The 17,727-nt window shown below is 45.8% G+C and overlaps 1 protein-coding gene across 1 annotated transcript; it reads left to right on the forward strand.

The window, feature by feature from the left end:
• The first annotated feature begins 5,973 nt into the window (after nt 1-5,973).
• On the forward strand, nt 5,974-17,443 carry F3 (coagulation factor III, tissue factor). The gene is made up of 6 exons (XM_039228419.1): nt 5,974-6,208; nt 7,308-7,419; nt 11,505-11,695; nt 14,227-14,405; nt 14,945-15,104; nt 16,454-17,443. Exons 1-6 carry the CDS (start codon nt 6,109-6,111, stop codon nt 16,588-16,590), a joined length of 879 nt encoding a protein of 292 aa, XP_039084350.1. The 5' UTR covers nt 5,974-6,108; the 3' UTR covers nt 16,591-17,443.
• The last annotated feature ends 284 nt before the right edge of the window (nt 17,444-17,727 follow it).

The raw sequence follows: 17,727 nt of genomic DNA on the forward strand, positions 1-17,727 counted from the left end.
TCAGCTCATTTCGTGATCTCGTGGTTTGTGAGCTCAAGCCCTCTGTGCACAGACAGCACAGAACCTGCTTGGGATTCTCTCTCTCCCTCTCTGTGTGCCTCCCCACGCCCCCCCCCCCCCAGTAAATAAATAAACTTTAAAAAAAAGAGAGAGCAAACTGTCTCTTTGGAGTCCCATAAAGCTTCTATATCTTTTTTTTTTTTAATTTTCTTTTTAATTTTTATTTATTTCCAGGAGAGAGAGAGAGAGAGACAGCGTGAGCAGGGGAGGGTCAGAGAGAGAGGGAGTCACAGACTGAAACAGGCTCCAGGCTCTGAGCTGGCAGTCAGCACAGAGCCCGACGCGGGGCTCGAACCCACGAACCGCGAGATCATGACCTAAGCGAAAGTCGGACGCTTAACCGACTAAGCCACCCAGGCGCCCCACCTTCTATATCTTTAAACAAAGCTTTCTGGATGTGGAGGACACACTACGTGCCAGGCACCATGCCAGGCACTAGGGAAGTTGGTAAAGATAAAGCAGACTCTGCTGGCACACGGCTCTCAATGTACTAGTGAGAGACATGGCGACGTGTCCCATTTCACTTAGCCTGGCTTCTCTTGTGGAAGCTTACACATTTGCTTTAGCTTCTGACTAGCATGCAGTATGTTTCAGAAAAAGGATTCATGGGGTGCCTCAGTTGGTTAAGCATCCGACTTCAGCTCAGGTCATGATCTCCCGGTTTGTGAGTTCAAGTCCCACCTTTGGCTCTGTGCTGACAGCTCAGAGCCTGGAGCCTGCTTCAGATTCTGTGTCTCCTCTCTCTCTGCCCTTCCCCTGCTCACACTGTCGCTCTCTAAAATAAATTAAAAAAAAAAAAAAAAAGGGACTCATAATGTTCCTGGTACACTGCCCCCCCCCCCCCTCCACACACACACACAGTAATCCTTCAGTATGTATTTATTAGCCTGTATGCGGGAAGATCTTGGTAGACACATTCATAAAGGATAGGAGATATAAGACCAAACCTATTTTTAAAAATAAGGGCCAGGCTTCAGGCCGATCCTTTTGTTCACCAGATTCTGAAAACTCAGTCCTGTCATGGTACCACAAGCTCCCTCTATAGTCTACATCCTGTTATGGTCCTTACAAAGGGAGAGGAGTCTCTTCGGGGCTGGTGTGTAGCTGATTCAGAACTGTGAGTTGCTGCAACATAGTGCCAGAGGGGAGTGGTGTGGGCCGGCAAGTACAACTAGCCAAACGCTATCACCATGCTTCCAGCGTGCAAATAACTTCGCTCATTCAGCAATTACTTTCCAGCTTGCAAGCTCTGTGTGGAAGAGGCACTGCTGTAACAGGATGCAGTATCTTCCATTAAAGGCGGCAAGTGACTGGACGGATTACGGGCTGACGTGTTAGAGCATCTGTAAACGATGCTATTTTATAAAATGCCAACAAATGAATTGTCTAAAAAAGAATAAGGCCTCCAGATGCAAGTACTTTTAAACTAGTAACTTCACTATTTTTTTTCTTTTTTTTACTCTTCATTTGAGGAATCGCATACTTAGCTATCTGCTCTCTTTTGCCTTTTTATAGACTTGGCTCTCTCTATTGGGATATTTACTTTTTTTTTTCTCGTGCAAGTTTTTCAAAGTTCATCCATACTTTTAAGCTGATAAAGTACATGTATTTTAAGCCTACAGATAGTTTTCTGAGTTGAAGATACCTGCTTGATGGACTGACCATGACACGCCTAACCTTGTAATTTGTTTTTTTGGCATGGAACAAAATTTATTAATAAATAACATTAAGGTTGTTTTATATTCAATCCAAAATGGTGACAGGAAGTCATTCAAACAGTTAAGACCAGGACAGGAAGTAGGAGTGCTCATGTATTTAATAGGAAAGAGACTCCTTGTTTTATTCTGTATATCCAGAGTCTAGGGAGAACTCAGCATCAGGTAGATGATAGTCAAGTATTTATTGAATGAATGGATTTCTGTTCATCAAGTTAGTACACATTTCAAGTATAAGGAGCTATAGAAATTGGGAATTAAGGGTTGCTAACATAAAACGACACCGTGTAAAAACTTTAAAATTATGTGTGTTATATTAATGAGAACATACATTAAAGACTTTCATTTTAAATGGCTTTTTGGTCCTAAAACAATATCCACAACTCGTGTCTATGATTTATCTAGTTTATCAACATTGTATGTACAGAATAAAAGTAACAATCACTGCCCATCAAAATGGAGACTGACAGGCTGTTGGATAAGCCTTAGGTTTATAAAGATGGTTTTGTGCTGAAAATACTAATCCTGTGTAAGGTTTGAACTAGAAGCTATTTCTCTAAAATTATGCTTTTAAAATATTGGTGCTGTGCGATAACATACTTGGTAAAGCTTCCTGTAAAATATTTTAGACAGCTAATAGAAGTATTTTTGAACAGTGAGGATAATAGATTTCATAGTACTGGCTTTCCACTATTTAATTTCCGTCTAAATGCTCACTGTTGAACTAGTACATAATTATTTTCACAAAATGCACAATCATGACTGCCAATTTTTCCATGACTAACTATACCCTGCCAGATGTTTTTTTAAGTTCTGCTAAGTCATATTTTCTTTTTCCAGAACTCTGTGTTCCCACTCCTAAGTCCCTGTAGCCTTTTCTCAGACTTTTCCTTTTACCTGACTTTGGGGTAAAATAGATCCTTCGCTCTTTTTACCATTCTATATGAACATAATAGTTTTACATAAATTACTCCCAATCTCACCTACTATCATAAAGTTTAGCCTGTCCCTTTCCTGGAGAGATATACATTTTGTGCGATTTCTTCTGAAAAGTCCTGACGCCTTTCCATGCAAGAACAGCCTCATCATATGACTGACAAGCTTCTGAATCACTCCAGAATCCAGGCTGTTAGAAAAGTGCTAACCAGCTCCCAAACTTCCACATTTGTTTTCTGCCGTTCAGCTCCTTTTCCTTCCAATTAGATTTTCTGGCTGTAGCAAGAATCATTAATCACTAGTTAGACAGCTAGAGCTTCCTGTCAAGTGATACCTTGCAACCCATGATGGATTCTTATTCTTACCAATCGGAGCATTATGGAACACTCACCGTCCAGCCACTAGATAGAAAAACTTCAATGACAACTTTCATCTCTTGAACGCCAGTGAAAATATTTGGCCACATGCATGGTTCCAAAAAAGTTGTCATTGATTCAAATGTATTAAAAGGCTACCACATGCTGGTAATTGTGCAAAGCATTGAGAGGTATGAAGAAAAACAAATCCAGTCCTTATTGCCCCAAGGAGCTCTAGTGGGGAAGAAAGACAACAAACACAGTTGAAATCAAGTGAAGCACCCCATGAAATCAAGTCAGTGAAGTTAGCGGGGGGGGGGTACAGAGGAAGGGCTGCAACACTGCCCCGTCACCCTCAGTCTTCTGGTCAACCACAGTGCATCGCTGGTTATGCAAAAGCTACGCAACATGTCTTCGTGCATGTATGTTTCAAGGAACAGCCATCAGGATATTTCCGCTGGAGAACAGGGGAGTTCCCCAAACTGCAAGCACTTTCTGCACCTACTTGCAGGGCATTGTTGAGAGCCTATGCACGAATAAACTAATCAAGTAAGCCTGGGTTTATGAGCCAATCTTATTTCCATGCATTGGAGAAGAGGAAAGCATAGTTGCGGAAAGAAAAGGCCCTGAGGTCAGAAGACCAGATCTGCATTGTGAGGCTGTCTGTAGGATCCTCATCACTAAAAGAATGTCTGTGAGGTCCCCTCTAGCCTTCTGATATTCTAAGACCTAACCATAAAGGGAGTAGTCCAGGCAGCCTGATTATCATTAGAGTTTAAGAATTTTCCTGACTACTCAGAGTCTCCAAGATATACCAAACAGGAGGGAACTCTGGTAACTGCTAAGCTCAAGTTTACTGAAGGGAGTTAAAAAGATGTGTAAGGGTAGGAAATAATTTTAACAATCATTTTGTTTCTGTGCAATAAATACCAACAGTGAAATTTTTGGAATGTACTTTTAACAGTGCCAAGCAGCAGGGATCTAGACATCGTCTGGCCACAGTCTGATCGACTGTGATATCACAGAGATATTATTTACTATAGCCAGTCTGCTTCCTCTTTTTCTTGGAAGTAGTAATAATTTTTTAGCATGCTTCAATGAAGGGTATAATTCTATATTTACTCAAAAACCTACGCAGAAACTCAACAAATTCCTCTCTTCCCAGTCTGATCATTTTGGTGAATATGCAAAATAAATATTAATCTAACATATGAACCTTTAAGGCATTTTTTTTTGTCACCGTCTAATGTTAAGCATATTTTTTCTCGCCAAATTGCTGACCTTGACATGCTGAAAGCCCTTTATGTTTCAGGAGATTCTGGGCTCCAAGTGGAATCAATTACACCGTAGACAGAGCCACAATTCCCTGGGTCTTGGAAAGCAAGTGTAACGTTTTCTCCTAGGTACCTTCAAGTCCAGTACAAACAATCTCATCCCAGGCTGGGCTAGAGATCTGTCAGGGAAAATGACTCAGGCGGGAACCTACAAAAAGGAGGCTTCCGTGGTCTCGTTCTGCAAATACAGACTTTGTGGGGTATAGAGCTTGAAGAGACCTAAAAAGAGAAACCACCGACTGCAGCTTTCAGCTTCTAGGAAAGAAGAACAAGGGCTAAATCTGGACATGCTATTTCAGTTCAGGCTAAGGGAGAAAGCCAAAGTTTTGCAAGGTTTTATTTCTTTTAAAATCAGTGTATTCCTATGGTTCTGCAGGCTATATGGAAATACGTAGATAGTATACACTAAATGCAAATGCAAAGCTGACTCCCCTAGAAGAAAGTGGAAGACTCTACTCTCTCCCTAAAACCTCTCCAGTCTGTCTTGGAGGCAACCAAGGGCTACAAATGAAGGAATGATGGCAAATACTTGAACAAGGTGTTGTTCTACAATGCCACGAGTTAACATTCTATTGCCTGACAATTTTACAGGGAAGTCCAGGAGAGGAAGCCAGAAATAGGTTCCAAAAACCAATGCTTAAGACTAGTGGCAAAAAAAGTCTGATGATACTGTTTTATTTCATTTTTGGTTTCTCTACCGTTGGGCGGGTCTCCGTCCCACGAACATCTTCAGTGTGAGAGCAATCGTTTCTGGAACCACAGGGCTGCATATGTCATGCTGGAATTCTCCCAGGGGCAGACTGCCAGGCTGGGGCAGCTCTTCCTCAGTCCCTATCCCCAGCGGGGCTGGCCTGAGAGCCTGGGCTAACTCACCTTCAGACCTGTGGGCAGATACCTGCATTCGGACCACATTTATGGGATGCGACCCACACTATGGGCCCTGTGAGGCGGGAAGACCAGGTATCATTGCTTTCGGAGGGGGGAGGATGGGGGGCGGTAGACGAAGCGCAGCTGGGATCGGGGCCCTGCTCAGCTTCACACGGCTACCGGGCTGCAGACCCCGAGGCTCGGGCCCCCGTGGGCGAAGCGCGTGGGGAATCCCGAGCCCGGAGCCCAGACCTGCCTTCGACCGCGTCAGTGCTGCCGCTCCCACCGGCCTGGACAGCACTGGCTCACCAAACGGCCGAGAAGAACCCTTTCCCTCCACCTCGAGTGAGCGCCCCCGCTTTCTTCCCCACAGACCTGCCCTCTCGGACGTCAGGGCCGCCGGCCTAGGTGGCCCGGGACCAGGGGCTGGGGGCCGGGAGGCCGGGGGATCCGGTCCCCCGCAGCCCCTGGAGCCGCCGGGGCTGAAGGGCAACGGCGCGCTCGGCGGCGCGCTTGAATCACGCGTGAATCAGCCCCCGGAGTTTCCTAGCCGGAGGGGGCGGGGCAAGGGTGGGGACGCGCCCGGGGGCCGCCCACCGCGACGGCCAGTGACCGGGCCGGGGGCGGGAGTGGGGAGGAGCGGCGGGGGCGGGCCGGGGGCCAGCGGAGGCGCCGGCGTCCGTGCGACTCTTTAAAGCGCGCGCGGCCAGGGCTCCCCCAGACTTGAGGTTCCCTGCGATCTTTTCCGCTCCAGCCTGTGCCCAAAGGGGCCACCAGCCCAACCTCTCCAGTCTTCGGGGCGCAACCGAATCCTCCCGACCTCGCCGCCAGCTCGTGGACATGGAGACCCTCAGCGGACCCCGGATGCCCTGCCCCGAGAACACCGTCGCTCGGATGCTCCTGCTCGGCTTGGTCCTCCTGCAGGTGACCGGAGCCTCAGGTGAGTGGCATCCGCCCCCCCCCCCGAAGCCCAGGGACGCGAGGATCGGAGGAGAGGGCTGGCCCGCCTGTAGCGGCAGTTCTCACCCAAGTCTGAACGAACCCGGCCCCCAGGCGCGCATGCGGGATTGGAGGGGATTAGGCGGCGGCCCCTTCTGCTGCAGAGGCTTGCTCGGCGTCAATCCGTTGGGCTTGCATATATGGATTGTGGCTCCCGCTTTAAGTTTACGGAAAATGTTTTCCAGTGATCCGCACCTGCACTGGTCAGCGTGCGGTGTTTAGATATCATCCTTCACTGCACGTGCACTTTCCCTGATAGAGCGAGAGAGGCCCTTGTAGTTTCTTGATCGTCTTTGTTTTGGATTGAATTAGAGGCAATCCTCTTGCAAAAAGTCACTTGGATTGGCACAGACACGTCGTGCTTATTCGGTGTTGGGGTGGCAGAGCAGAGGCTGTGACCTGCCGAGTATTGGCAAAGCAGACCTTGATAGTAAAGCGTTCTGACTGAATATATCCCATACGGTGTGACAGGCCACACTTCTGCCTGGCTGTCTGTAAGTTTCAGTATAGAGACATGCTGGATAAAAACGGGAAAAGTCAAGATTTGACTTTCTTATGGCATGCAGCCCTAACCTCTCTCACCCATGTGGCATCTGCTCTCCTCCATAACTTACCCCAAACCCTTCTTACCTGACTCCCCCTCCCATGTGAGTGGACCCTTTGGAGTCCTGCACTTCCTGAGCTGGACTGGGACCTCCCAGGAGGCAGAGGGCTCCTGAGCTGTGCTTCTAGGTCAGGCTGTCACAGGGCTTCCCCCAGGAATAATTTCAAACAGGGATTTTAAAGTCCTTGCCTGTTTTCTTAAATTCCAAGGTCAATCTTGCCAGGAGAAAATTAATAGAATTTAATTAAGAAACGTAAGAAAAACTTGAATATTTCTTGTCTTGATAATTCAGTAATGAATGAAGCTTTCATGGTTGGAAAAAAAATTAACGTGCAGTTTACAGTGATGTGGGAGGGATGGGAAGATGTTTTATACCATCAACATGAAATCATGTACTGAATTCACATAATAATAGCTGTTTTTCTGTTGTTTAAAGGCACTACAGATGTAGTGGTAGCATATAATTTAACTTGGAAATCAACTAATTTCAAGACAATTTTGGAGTGGGAACCCAAACCCATCAATCATGTCTACACTGTTCAGATAAGGTAAGCTAGGTACAAAACAAAACAAAACAAAACAAAAAACACAAAATTAAGGGTTTTGATGTTTCCACTTCCCTGCGCCGAATACAAACATCTTTAAAGCTGATTGATGGATGAGAGCATTTAACAGACGACAAAGAGGGCTTTGATGGTAATTTGCTGGCCAGTCAGAGTCTATGAAGGCTCTAACATTTCCTCAGCTTACTCTGATAGAACATTTTACTTGTTTTTGGACACAATGAGATTTGCAAATGGAGTGTAAGCTGTAGGTAAGCAAACTTTCTTGGCACACCCCGTCTTTTTCCTCACTGTCTAGACTGTGAGCTGGATCTAACATGTTAAGGAGGAAGCAGGGAGGTGTACAAATGTATACATTGCCCTTAAGCAGTGTTTGATTCATTAATCTTTAGACACTGGTTCAAAATTCAGTTGCATCCATGATCTCGGAGGAGGTCAAATCCGTGACTCACTAAGCCTGGAAGAAATCCTCGTCTGTCTGCACTTATCCATCCTGCTCTCATCGGCAGCTCTCTGCAAGAGCTGGTGATTCGCACGTCATTCTGCATGTCAGACGCGTGCCATCTCTCTTCCTTGATGGTTTTCCCCATATTCCTGGTGAGTTTGGGGTTTCTGAAATGTTCTAGGAGGCTTGCTCGAGATCTCATTAAATAGAGGAGAGCTGCTATTTTAACACTAACCAAATAAGGCACAATAGTATCACTGGCTAAGAAATCAAGGTGTTTTGCTGTTGTGTTTGAACACAGCTCCTAAGTACAAAGTGGGCTTTTTAGGTGGATGTTCTTCTTTTTCAAAATGAACTTCATGACGACTGTTTGCTAGACAAGGAGGAGTGTGTGTGTGTGTGTGTGTGTGTGTGTGTGTGTGTGTATGCACGTGCGCGTGCATAGAGATACGGGGGCGGGGGTTCATAACCCCAGGGAATAATTATAATTGTGCTCAAACTTGTCAATTGAGATTCCACTGATTGAGAATTAGCAACTAATTCCTCTGATACAGAGTTGAAGTTTTCTTTAGTAAAACACCTTCCATCTGGATTGTGAAAATATGATTTTAGGAAGAATGTTTACTCCTAAATATACTCAATCTTATGTTTGGTGAACATGTGGAAACATTTATGATTTACTTGATTTTTATTTTTTATTCTTTTTTAACAAATCACTCCCCTTCACAATGGTAAATGATCTCCAAAGATTATTCTTTTTATTTTTAGTTTTAGAGAGAGAGCATGCAAGTAGGAGAGAAGGTGGGGGGAGAGCAGAGGAAGAGGGAGGAGAGAGAATCTTACAGGCTCCATCCAATGACCTTGGGATCACGACCTGAGCCAATATTAAGAGTCAGACCCTCAACCGATTGATCCACCTGGGCGCCCCTACCTGATATTTAAACCTAAGCCTTTGTTAACCCTAAGTTCTTGGACTTCGCAAGGCTGCTAATATTTAAATGAACACGTCCCCACGATATGCACAAATCCTAGCTGAGCTGAAGCTTGGTGGTGCCTGTGGGTGGGGATGGAGAGCTCCTGCCAGGAAAGGGCTCTCCCCATACCCTTGCCCCTGCACACCAGGGCCTGTGAACAGTCCCCACCCCACCCCTACAGCCTCCCCATGAGTAGGTAGGATTCCCGGATGAAAAGGACCATGGCAATCCTATTAGAGAAGAGGATGCCATTGCCGTGGGAAGGTGAGGGATTTATTCGTGACTGCCTGCCCAGATCGTGAGTGCCCAACCAGGTCTGGAACCAAGGTCACCCCAGGACCCCATACCACCACCTGCTTAGGGGGGTCTGCCACCGTCTGATGTGAGGCCCCGAGGCTGGGAGGAGGAAGAAAGGCCATTCCCACGGCATCTCCTCTGTGGGCTTTCTTCCTTCCCGGCTCTCCGTCCCTGGAGAAGACATTTTAACCTGCCGCCCCTCTTCAGCCATCTACCCTCACTGCAGGCCTGTCTCCAGCCGCGGGGTGCCACTGCTGTGCCTGGAGCTCCGGCTTCACTGTTCCCTTTGCAAACACTCTCTCCGGCAGTAGCTGGGAAGTGCTGTTGGCTCAAGCCTTAATACCCAACCATCACCTGCAGTGCCGTTCCCACAGAAATGTTCTGAATTCTAACACTAAACTTCCACGGCTTCTAGAAAACAGCCTCCTCCTAAATTGATGAATCTGGATTCTGCTGGAAGTTTTTAGTCATCAGATGGGACATTTATTATTTCCAAATCAGGAGGGTTTGCAATACCTAGAGGAACCTTGAGGGCTTTTAAATATTAATGCTGGCAACAGCAGTTAGAGGAACTCAGTACAGAATTGCCCCTTTGTTACCTGTTCACATGACTCTACTACATTCAGCCATCCAGGCGCTTGTGCTAAATTTCACCATAGAGGATTGTGATTCCTACGCGTGGGCTGGGGGTGTGGGGGACCCAATACTCGTCTCTCAGATGGACTGTGGTCCCAGAGCCCTGCAGTCTTTCCCGTTAAGCTGAACAGTGTGTGTGCCTTAGTGATGGAAAATTGTCATGCTCTGATTCCCTCTTTAAAATAGAAGTGATATGCTTATTAAAAAAGCATTTTGGTCATTCTGGAATTGAGACAGCCTCTCTACTTCTCCACAGAAAGTTACAGAAATCTGAGAAACCAAAATATTTCTGTGTCGATCTCAGTTTGTGAATTTTAGGGCAAAGAGTGTATTTGCCCGCACCCTGTTAGCCCGGATATTTAGTTCGGATTTTGAAAAGAATATGTCCCTGTGGCTCTCATGTGTGGGCAGACGGGGGAATCCTATCGCCGCTCCGTCCCCCCCCCCCCCCCCCCCCCGCCCCGGATTTGGCCTGTAAGTGCTAACGACCTAACACTCACCAAGGCCTGGCGACATGTGAGCCCTCAAGTTAGCGCTGCTGCATAACGGGGGGTGGAGGGAACACAAGCACGGACCCTGGTACTAAGTTCACAGTAAGTGCTTTCATGGAGGTATCAGCGCTGGGAACAGGGAAGAGAGAGGTCAATTCTGAGAAGGGAGATCTGGAGATTTCCAGAGAAAGTGGGACTGGAGCACGGTGTTGAATGATGGGCAGGGCTCTCTGGCGGCCCCTGACGCTGGAGGAGAGAACGGTGTGGCTGTCAATATACGAGGGACAGAAGTCTGTGGATCCAGTAGCAGGGGCAGTCATCTACAAGTTGTTTTGGTCCTTCAGAATAATTTCATGTTTAGCAGTTCTTTAAACTATTTCCTCTTCAATGGCGTCTTCCAAAAGAAAGATCTTAGTTTCTTAGTCTCTCAGACTCTTAGATCCTGCCTTTATTGTTACATTGTAAACGTTGACGAGCTGTATTCCCATCTTGTAAAGTGAGGGAGGCGTGTAGTATAATGAAATGGACAGACCCAGCCCTCAACTCATCAGCTATGCGACCTTGTACACGTAGCTCTGAGCGTGTGTCCTTATATGTAAAAAAAAAAAAGATCCAATCCCTTCTTGGAAGGTTTATATCAAATGAAGTCGTCTATATAAAGGGCCCTGGCATATAGTAGATTCAATGATGAATCTACTATATTCAATGACCAATAAATGGTCACAATCAAATGTAAGATATAGAATATATTATTATGTAGGTTTTATTTTTACTGCATTGACTATATTCTACACAGAATATAGAAGGTGATAAAATAAGTGTTGTCTACAATGCTCTAGTAAGTAGACTATAACAAGTAATTGGGTCTTGATGGGAAAATTGCTCTCTCTCCCATGTAACCCTAACAAATTGTCTACATTTTAATAAAGACATTTAACAAATGGTTAAGAGCACAGACCCAGCGGGCAAAGGGCTGTGTGGCTCAAAGCCCTGCTGTGGGACTCTGAGCTGGTCACCCAATCTCGCCTTGCCTCAGTTGCCTTACCTGGGAAAACTGAGTAATTACAGAGCCATCCCCAGGTTGCTGTGAGGACTCAGATACATCTAAAGGACTCAGCATAGCAAAAGCCTCCTCAAACTACTTGTGGGTGGTATTCGTGGAACACGGCCCCACAGCCAGAAAGCATCTATCTCAGATGCAGATCATAATGCTCTTCCTTCCTGCAGCTCCAGGTTGGGAAACTGGAAAAGCAAATGCTTCTACACCACAGACACGGAGTGTGACCTCACCGACGAGATCGTGAACAATGTGAATCAGACATACCTGGCACGGGTCTTGTCCTATCCAGCTGACGCCACTGATTACACCGGGGAGCCTCCATTTACTAACTCCCCAGAGTTCACACCTTACTTAGAGAGTAAGTACCCAGTGTGTAACAGCCTTTCATCCTTGGTCTGAATCTTTTTGTGAGCTTGTGACTCGCAGGGGCCATTCCATAAAGAATACTCATCTGTTGAATCGCTGGAATCTACTCCTAAAATCCTTATAGCACTATATGCTAACTTACTTGGATGTAAATTAAAAAATAAATAAATAGGGGCGCCCGGGTGGCTCAGTCGGTTGAGCGTCCGACTTCGGCTCAGGTCATGATCTCACGGTTCATGGGTTTTGAGCCCCGCTTTGGGCTCTGTGCTGACAGCTCAGAGCCTGGAGCCTGCTTTGCATTCTGTGTCTCCCTCTCTCTCTGTTCCTCCTCCGCTTGCTCTCTGTCTCTCTCTCGCTCTCAAAAATAAAATAAAAATTTAAAAATAAATAAATAACAAAGAAAGAAAATTCATCCTTAAACGCAACCTCTTTCTCAGAGATCGGTAAGTGCCACAGCGCCGTTGGCTCAGTCCAGGCGTGCTAGGAGGTTCACAGAACGTGAACAATAAAGCTGCTAACAGTGTCATTGAGTAACTTTTTTCTGTCACTGGGCCCTGCTAGCAACTGGCTGGCTGGAGGCGCAGGGGAGCAGGAAATCCACCAAAGCTGGAGAGTCCGGGTCTAGGAGGATATTTAGGAGATTATATATTACAAGTGCTTCTAAATCTCCTGAATTTTCTCTTCCATTATCAGACCAGAAGTCCCAGTTCAGGGTTTTCCCCACCAGTCATAAATCCAGGGGGCAGGTCCGGTATCCCTCTGAGTCCACAGTCAGGCTTGCAGACCTTTTTTTATTTAACTTTTTTTAATGTTTTATTTATTTCTGAGAGAGAGAGAGAGAACGTGTGAACAGGGGAGGGTCAGAGAGAGAGGGAGACACAGAATCCGAAACAGGCTCCAGGCTCTGTTAGCTGGAGCTAGCTGTCGCGGACCTTTTTAAATGACCTGACCACGATCTGCGGCACGTGACTCTGTGCTGGGCCGGCCCTCGGGCCAGCTCGAAACCTGCCTCCTTCATGTCGGTTTTGAAAACGAGGAACGCTTTCCTCCCCAGCCTTTGTCCCAGTAAGCTGACCTGAGCATCTAAAAAGGGAATGCACAGGCTCACTGCCAAGTAGGAGATTGCAACTTTTTTTTTTTTTTCCGGTCAGGACTGTGGTTCTGAACTAGGTATTTTAAATAAACAGACACAGCACATCGCACTGGGTGAGATCAGCTGTGCTTTTCAGACGAATTAGAACGAAAGGTTAGAATGGACGTGTGTCATGTTTTTTTATCTGGTGCTTTCGTATTACCCCTTCGGTGGCCCAGTGAGAAGGCTCTCTCCCAGCGGGAGGGTAAGAGAGTGGAGGAGCAGTCAGCCGCCTTACCCCTCCGGTATCTACTTGGAGGGTGGAAATAGGGCGCAGCCTGAGCCCCAAGCAAATCTGTCTGCCTTCCCTGATCCCCTCTTTGCCACAGCCTGCCTTCAGACTCCTCTGTGACCTTCGCTCCCATGTCCCCCGGGGCCCTCAGCTGGAGCGTGGCCACCACAGCCACTGTGGTGACGGTGCAGGCTCAATGACACTCTTTCCTCCTTTTATATTTCTTGAGTTTTTTTTTTTTTTTTTTTACAAGTCGCTTCAAATCCTTTCTTGGTGTAAGATAGAAAGTATTTTATATATTAATTTTGCATGTGTTCACACAAACACACATGTATAATTGCATATAATTCGTGTTAAATTACTGGGATTATTTGACTGTCCTTCCTCCTAAGCACAGGAGGTAGCAGTTACCACTGGGTCCTTCAGGTACCAAGGACATTTCCTGGGCTTTCCCACAGCCCCTAAGTTACTGTATCTCAAATATGGAACTGGACACAACTGTATGTTTAATACAACAGTCACTAGGGGCGCCTGGTTGGCTCAGTCAGTTAAGCGTCCGACTTCAGTTCGGGTCATGATCTCACGGTTTGTGAGTTCGAGCCCTGCATCGGGCTCTGTGCTGACAGCTCGGAGCCTGGAGCCTGTTTCAGATTCTGTGTCTCCCTCTCTCTCTGCCCCTTCCCCGCTCATGCTCTGTATTTCTGTCTTGCAAACATAAATAGATGTTAAAAAAAAATTTTTTTTAATACAACAGCCACTAGCCACATATGCCACTGAGCACTCACAGCTAATGCTGTAAGTGTAAGATACACACCAGATTTTGAAAAATATCTCCAGAATTTTTGATATTGATTACATGCCAAATGATAATATTTTAGCTCTTTTGGATTAAGTGAAATGTATTATTAAAGTTAATATCAGCTGTTCCTTTTCACATTTTCTAATGTGACTACAAGGAAATTTAAAATTACATCTGTGGCTGTTATATTTGCATAGGGTGCCCCGCCCTGGAGCCACTGAGTGCCCGCCTGCAGGAAGCCAATTCTACTCAGCTGCTTTACGAGGAGGGACTGGCTTGTTATTAACCGCCATAACTAAATGCGATTCTACCTAGCATAGAATTCTTTGGTTCCAATGAAGTTCATTTTCTGTGTTTTAGCAAAGCTCGGACGGCCAATGATTCAGAGTCACAAGCAAGTTGGGACAAAACTGAATGTGACCATACAAGATGCACGTACCTTAGTCAGGATGAACGGCACATTCCTAACCCTCCGGAAGGTTTTTGGCAAAGACTTAAGCTACACACTTTATTATTGGAAAGCTTCAAGTACAGGGAAGGTGAGGATGCTTTCATTTGGTTTTTGGACTTGTTTTAAATTGTGGATCCTTGACTTTACAGCCCACTTCTTCCCTCAATTGAAAGGTGCCAGAATGGGGTGGTTGTGAGAGCAGTGTGGTGGAGGGGCAGGGGTGCCTGCTCTCCAGGCTCTACCTGTGACTCTGGGCGGGGCCCCTCGCCAAGGGCTGGACCAGGTCATCTCTGAGGCTCCTGCCAGCTCGCCCATTTCTTCCTTTCTTGAGGACCCCTGAGACAAACTCTGTTTCCCGTTCACAACGAATGCTTCCTTCTTTTGTCCCTTTATTGCAGTATCTTCTAGAGGAGCTAAATCGGGTTGGATGTGCCTGAGTTGGGTATTTTTGATCTAGGAAGAAGCATCCTTAGCCATTATCAGGGGGCACTGATCAGCCAAGTCACATCTAATCCTTTATATGTCCGGTGTGCCCCTGTAGGCTTCTGCTTCTACAGTTGACTTTAGTGAAGGTGAGAGAATTCACTCTGAGCCCAGATGAATTAAGAACTCTTGGTCTTTTCACAGAAAACAGCCAAGACAAACACAAATGAGTTTTTGATCGATGTGGATAAAGGAGAAAGCTACTGTTTCACTGTTCAAGCATCGATTCCATCACGGAAAACGAACCAAAAGAGTCCAGAAAGTCCCATCGTGTGCACTAGCCAAGAGAAGGGTATGTCCAGAGGTGAGTGGCTCTGCCCGTTATTCTGCTGGGAGGCATCAAGACCTTGCAGAGTTCTGGCTCCGCCCTCCGAACCAGGAAGTCCTTTTCTTCTTCGGGGAGAAACAGACTTGTTTTTTTGTTGTTGTTGCTGTTTGTCTGTTTGGGTCATGTTGCTTGCGGGATACTCTTACAATTTGTGGCATTTGAAAATGTTCCAGTGTTGTTCCCTGGTATGAGCTAGTGTTTTCTTGAGCACCCACCATGTGCCAAGCTCATGGCTGAGCAATGGACACACAGTGCGTATTTAGGATTTAGCATCAAATCACACATTTCTCTGGGTATTTTTTTCATACTTCAGTTCTGATCCTGGGAGTTATGGGGGACTTCTGGACCAGCTGCACCCACTAGACATTTGTGAGCACCTGCTATGGGCTGTTGTCACAGAAGACAGGATGTTTAACCCATGAAGGGAAGGGATTGCATCTAGCAGATAAACCTTCATGAGTGTGTGTGCACACACGGGGCCCAGACCCCTTGTGAGGACTGGTTCCTAACTGGAAATGCTGCTGGGGGTTCAGACTCACCCGTGAAGCTGAAAGCCCGAGTCTCCCCACAGGCTTTATAGGGAAAGTCCTTTGAGGACAGTCTGGGATCTGAAGAATCACAGGATAGCTCCTTGCTAAGATGAGATTTGAAAATTTAAAAGCGCTTTTAAATAAATGTTCTCCTGTTGCTTGACCATGATGGAAGAAAGAGGCTGGCCTTCCATCTGGTCCTGCTCCCCTCCAGACCGTCCTGACCCACGGTCCTCACAGCCATCTCCCTCAAGACAGCAGGAGTTCCGCTGCCTCTCTGTCTTCATGCACACCCAGATCGCTGCTTCCCTGCCTCTGCTCCATCTACTAAAATGTCTCCTTTGAGGACATGTCACATGCCTCCTCCACCAGGGAGCCCTCCCTGTTGCCCCAACCAATGATCACCTCTATGTCACCTGAACCCTGCCAGCACTGTGCATCTTGCTCTTTGCACTGATCATTCATCTTCTACTATTAAAATTGTTGCGAGCAAACCCAGCATTATTTTTAGCCACTTGTTTCCAACAGCTCTTCTTGCTCCCATTTCCTGGCTGTGAACATTGTCCGGTTTATTAAGTTAGCCCATTAAGTGATTTCGCCACTGTCAATTGCCCGAAAACATCTAGGGTTTGACCTTTCTTCCCCAATCAAAATATGTTGTGGAAAGAGCGGAGGAAAGAAATTTCAAAGTACACAAAAGCAGGCTGGTGTAATTTGTAGTTAACACCCTCGGTTCTGCCCGCTGATGAATGGGATTCGGGCTGTCAGAGGTGACTGGGACCTTTTGTTTTCCAGAAATGCTCCTCGTCATTGGAATAGTGGTGCTTGTGGTCATCGTCCTCACCGTCATCCTGGCGGTATCCCTGTACACGTGCAGGAAGGGGCGCCGGGGGCAAGGGGGGAAGGAGAGCTCCCCACTCAACGTTGCATAAAGAACACGCCCTTGGAGCCGCCGACCACAGCACAGTTCGTGTTGCACTGCGACCAAGAACTTTCAAGAGAATAGAATATACGCACTCACAGACGAGTATTTGGGAGCATGGAGACTCTTGGGCTCAACGATAGCTCTTTATGTGACCTAGTCTCACAATTAGCATTCCGCTTTCAACATCAGCATTAGACATTGTGAAATGTCACGAACGGTACGACCAATTACAGGTTTTTAAAATTTCTGTTTTAACACCACGGCGCCTTTTGCACATATCCTGTTCTAGAATATATATTCTGTACCCAAAATGAAACCAGGTTGTCTAATCAAAAACAAATGAACAAATGCCTTAAAGAAAATCCTGGGTAGACTTTTGGAAAGCTTGTGAGAAGCTGACTTCAAACCATGTGGAGAGTAAAATGGAAATTGGGTGGATTTGTCTAACCTATGCCTCTCCTTTTGTGATATATGGTGGTTAGGGTCTTCTGCTTCTTTTTTTGAGCTCTCTTGGAGGTTCAAAACGATTGGCAAACTTTTGTGTGAATGTGTGAAATGCAGAAGATTTGTGTTTGGGGCACATTCCTAAAGCACCTTAGGGGTTAGCACTTTGACTTACACACTATTGATTAAGCACTTGACAGCTAACTACGTATTTATAAGACTACTATACAAACCACAGAGAGTTTATGATTTAAGGTACTTCGAGCTTTTATGGTCAATACTGTATATATTTATATAATTTTTAAAGAGGTTTTATACATGGGGATTTTCTATTTATAGAATATTGTTCTGTTTGTATATATGGAGATAATTTATTTAATATACTTTTATATAAATAAAGGTGACTGGGAATTGTGGCTATTGTCTTGATTATATCTTCCATGGATTGTTTATGATTTGGCCTTTGTATCAGTTGGCGCTGCTACAGTAACAAATGGCCCGAAAATTCTCAGTAGCTCACATGGCATTACCTTGAATTCTCTCCTACATTAGTTTGGTGGCTGCAAGTTTACCATGGCTCTTCTTAATTAGGTTCTCATTCTAAGACCCAAACCAGAGGCTTCACTTTGTGCGTGCACTTTCTCTCTCTCTCTCTCAAAAAAAAATTTAATTTAAATTAAAAAGAAATTGTCAAAAAAAA

The sequence above is a fragment of the Hyaena hyaena genome, unplaced genomic scaffold (assembly GCF_003009895.1).
Source record: "Hyaena hyaena isolate Hyena2069 unplaced genomic scaffold, ASM300989v1 scaffold_32, whole genome shotgun sequence".
NCBI classification, from domain to species: Eukaryota; Metazoa; Chordata; class Mammalia; order Carnivora; family Hyaenidae; genus Hyaena; species Hyaena hyaena.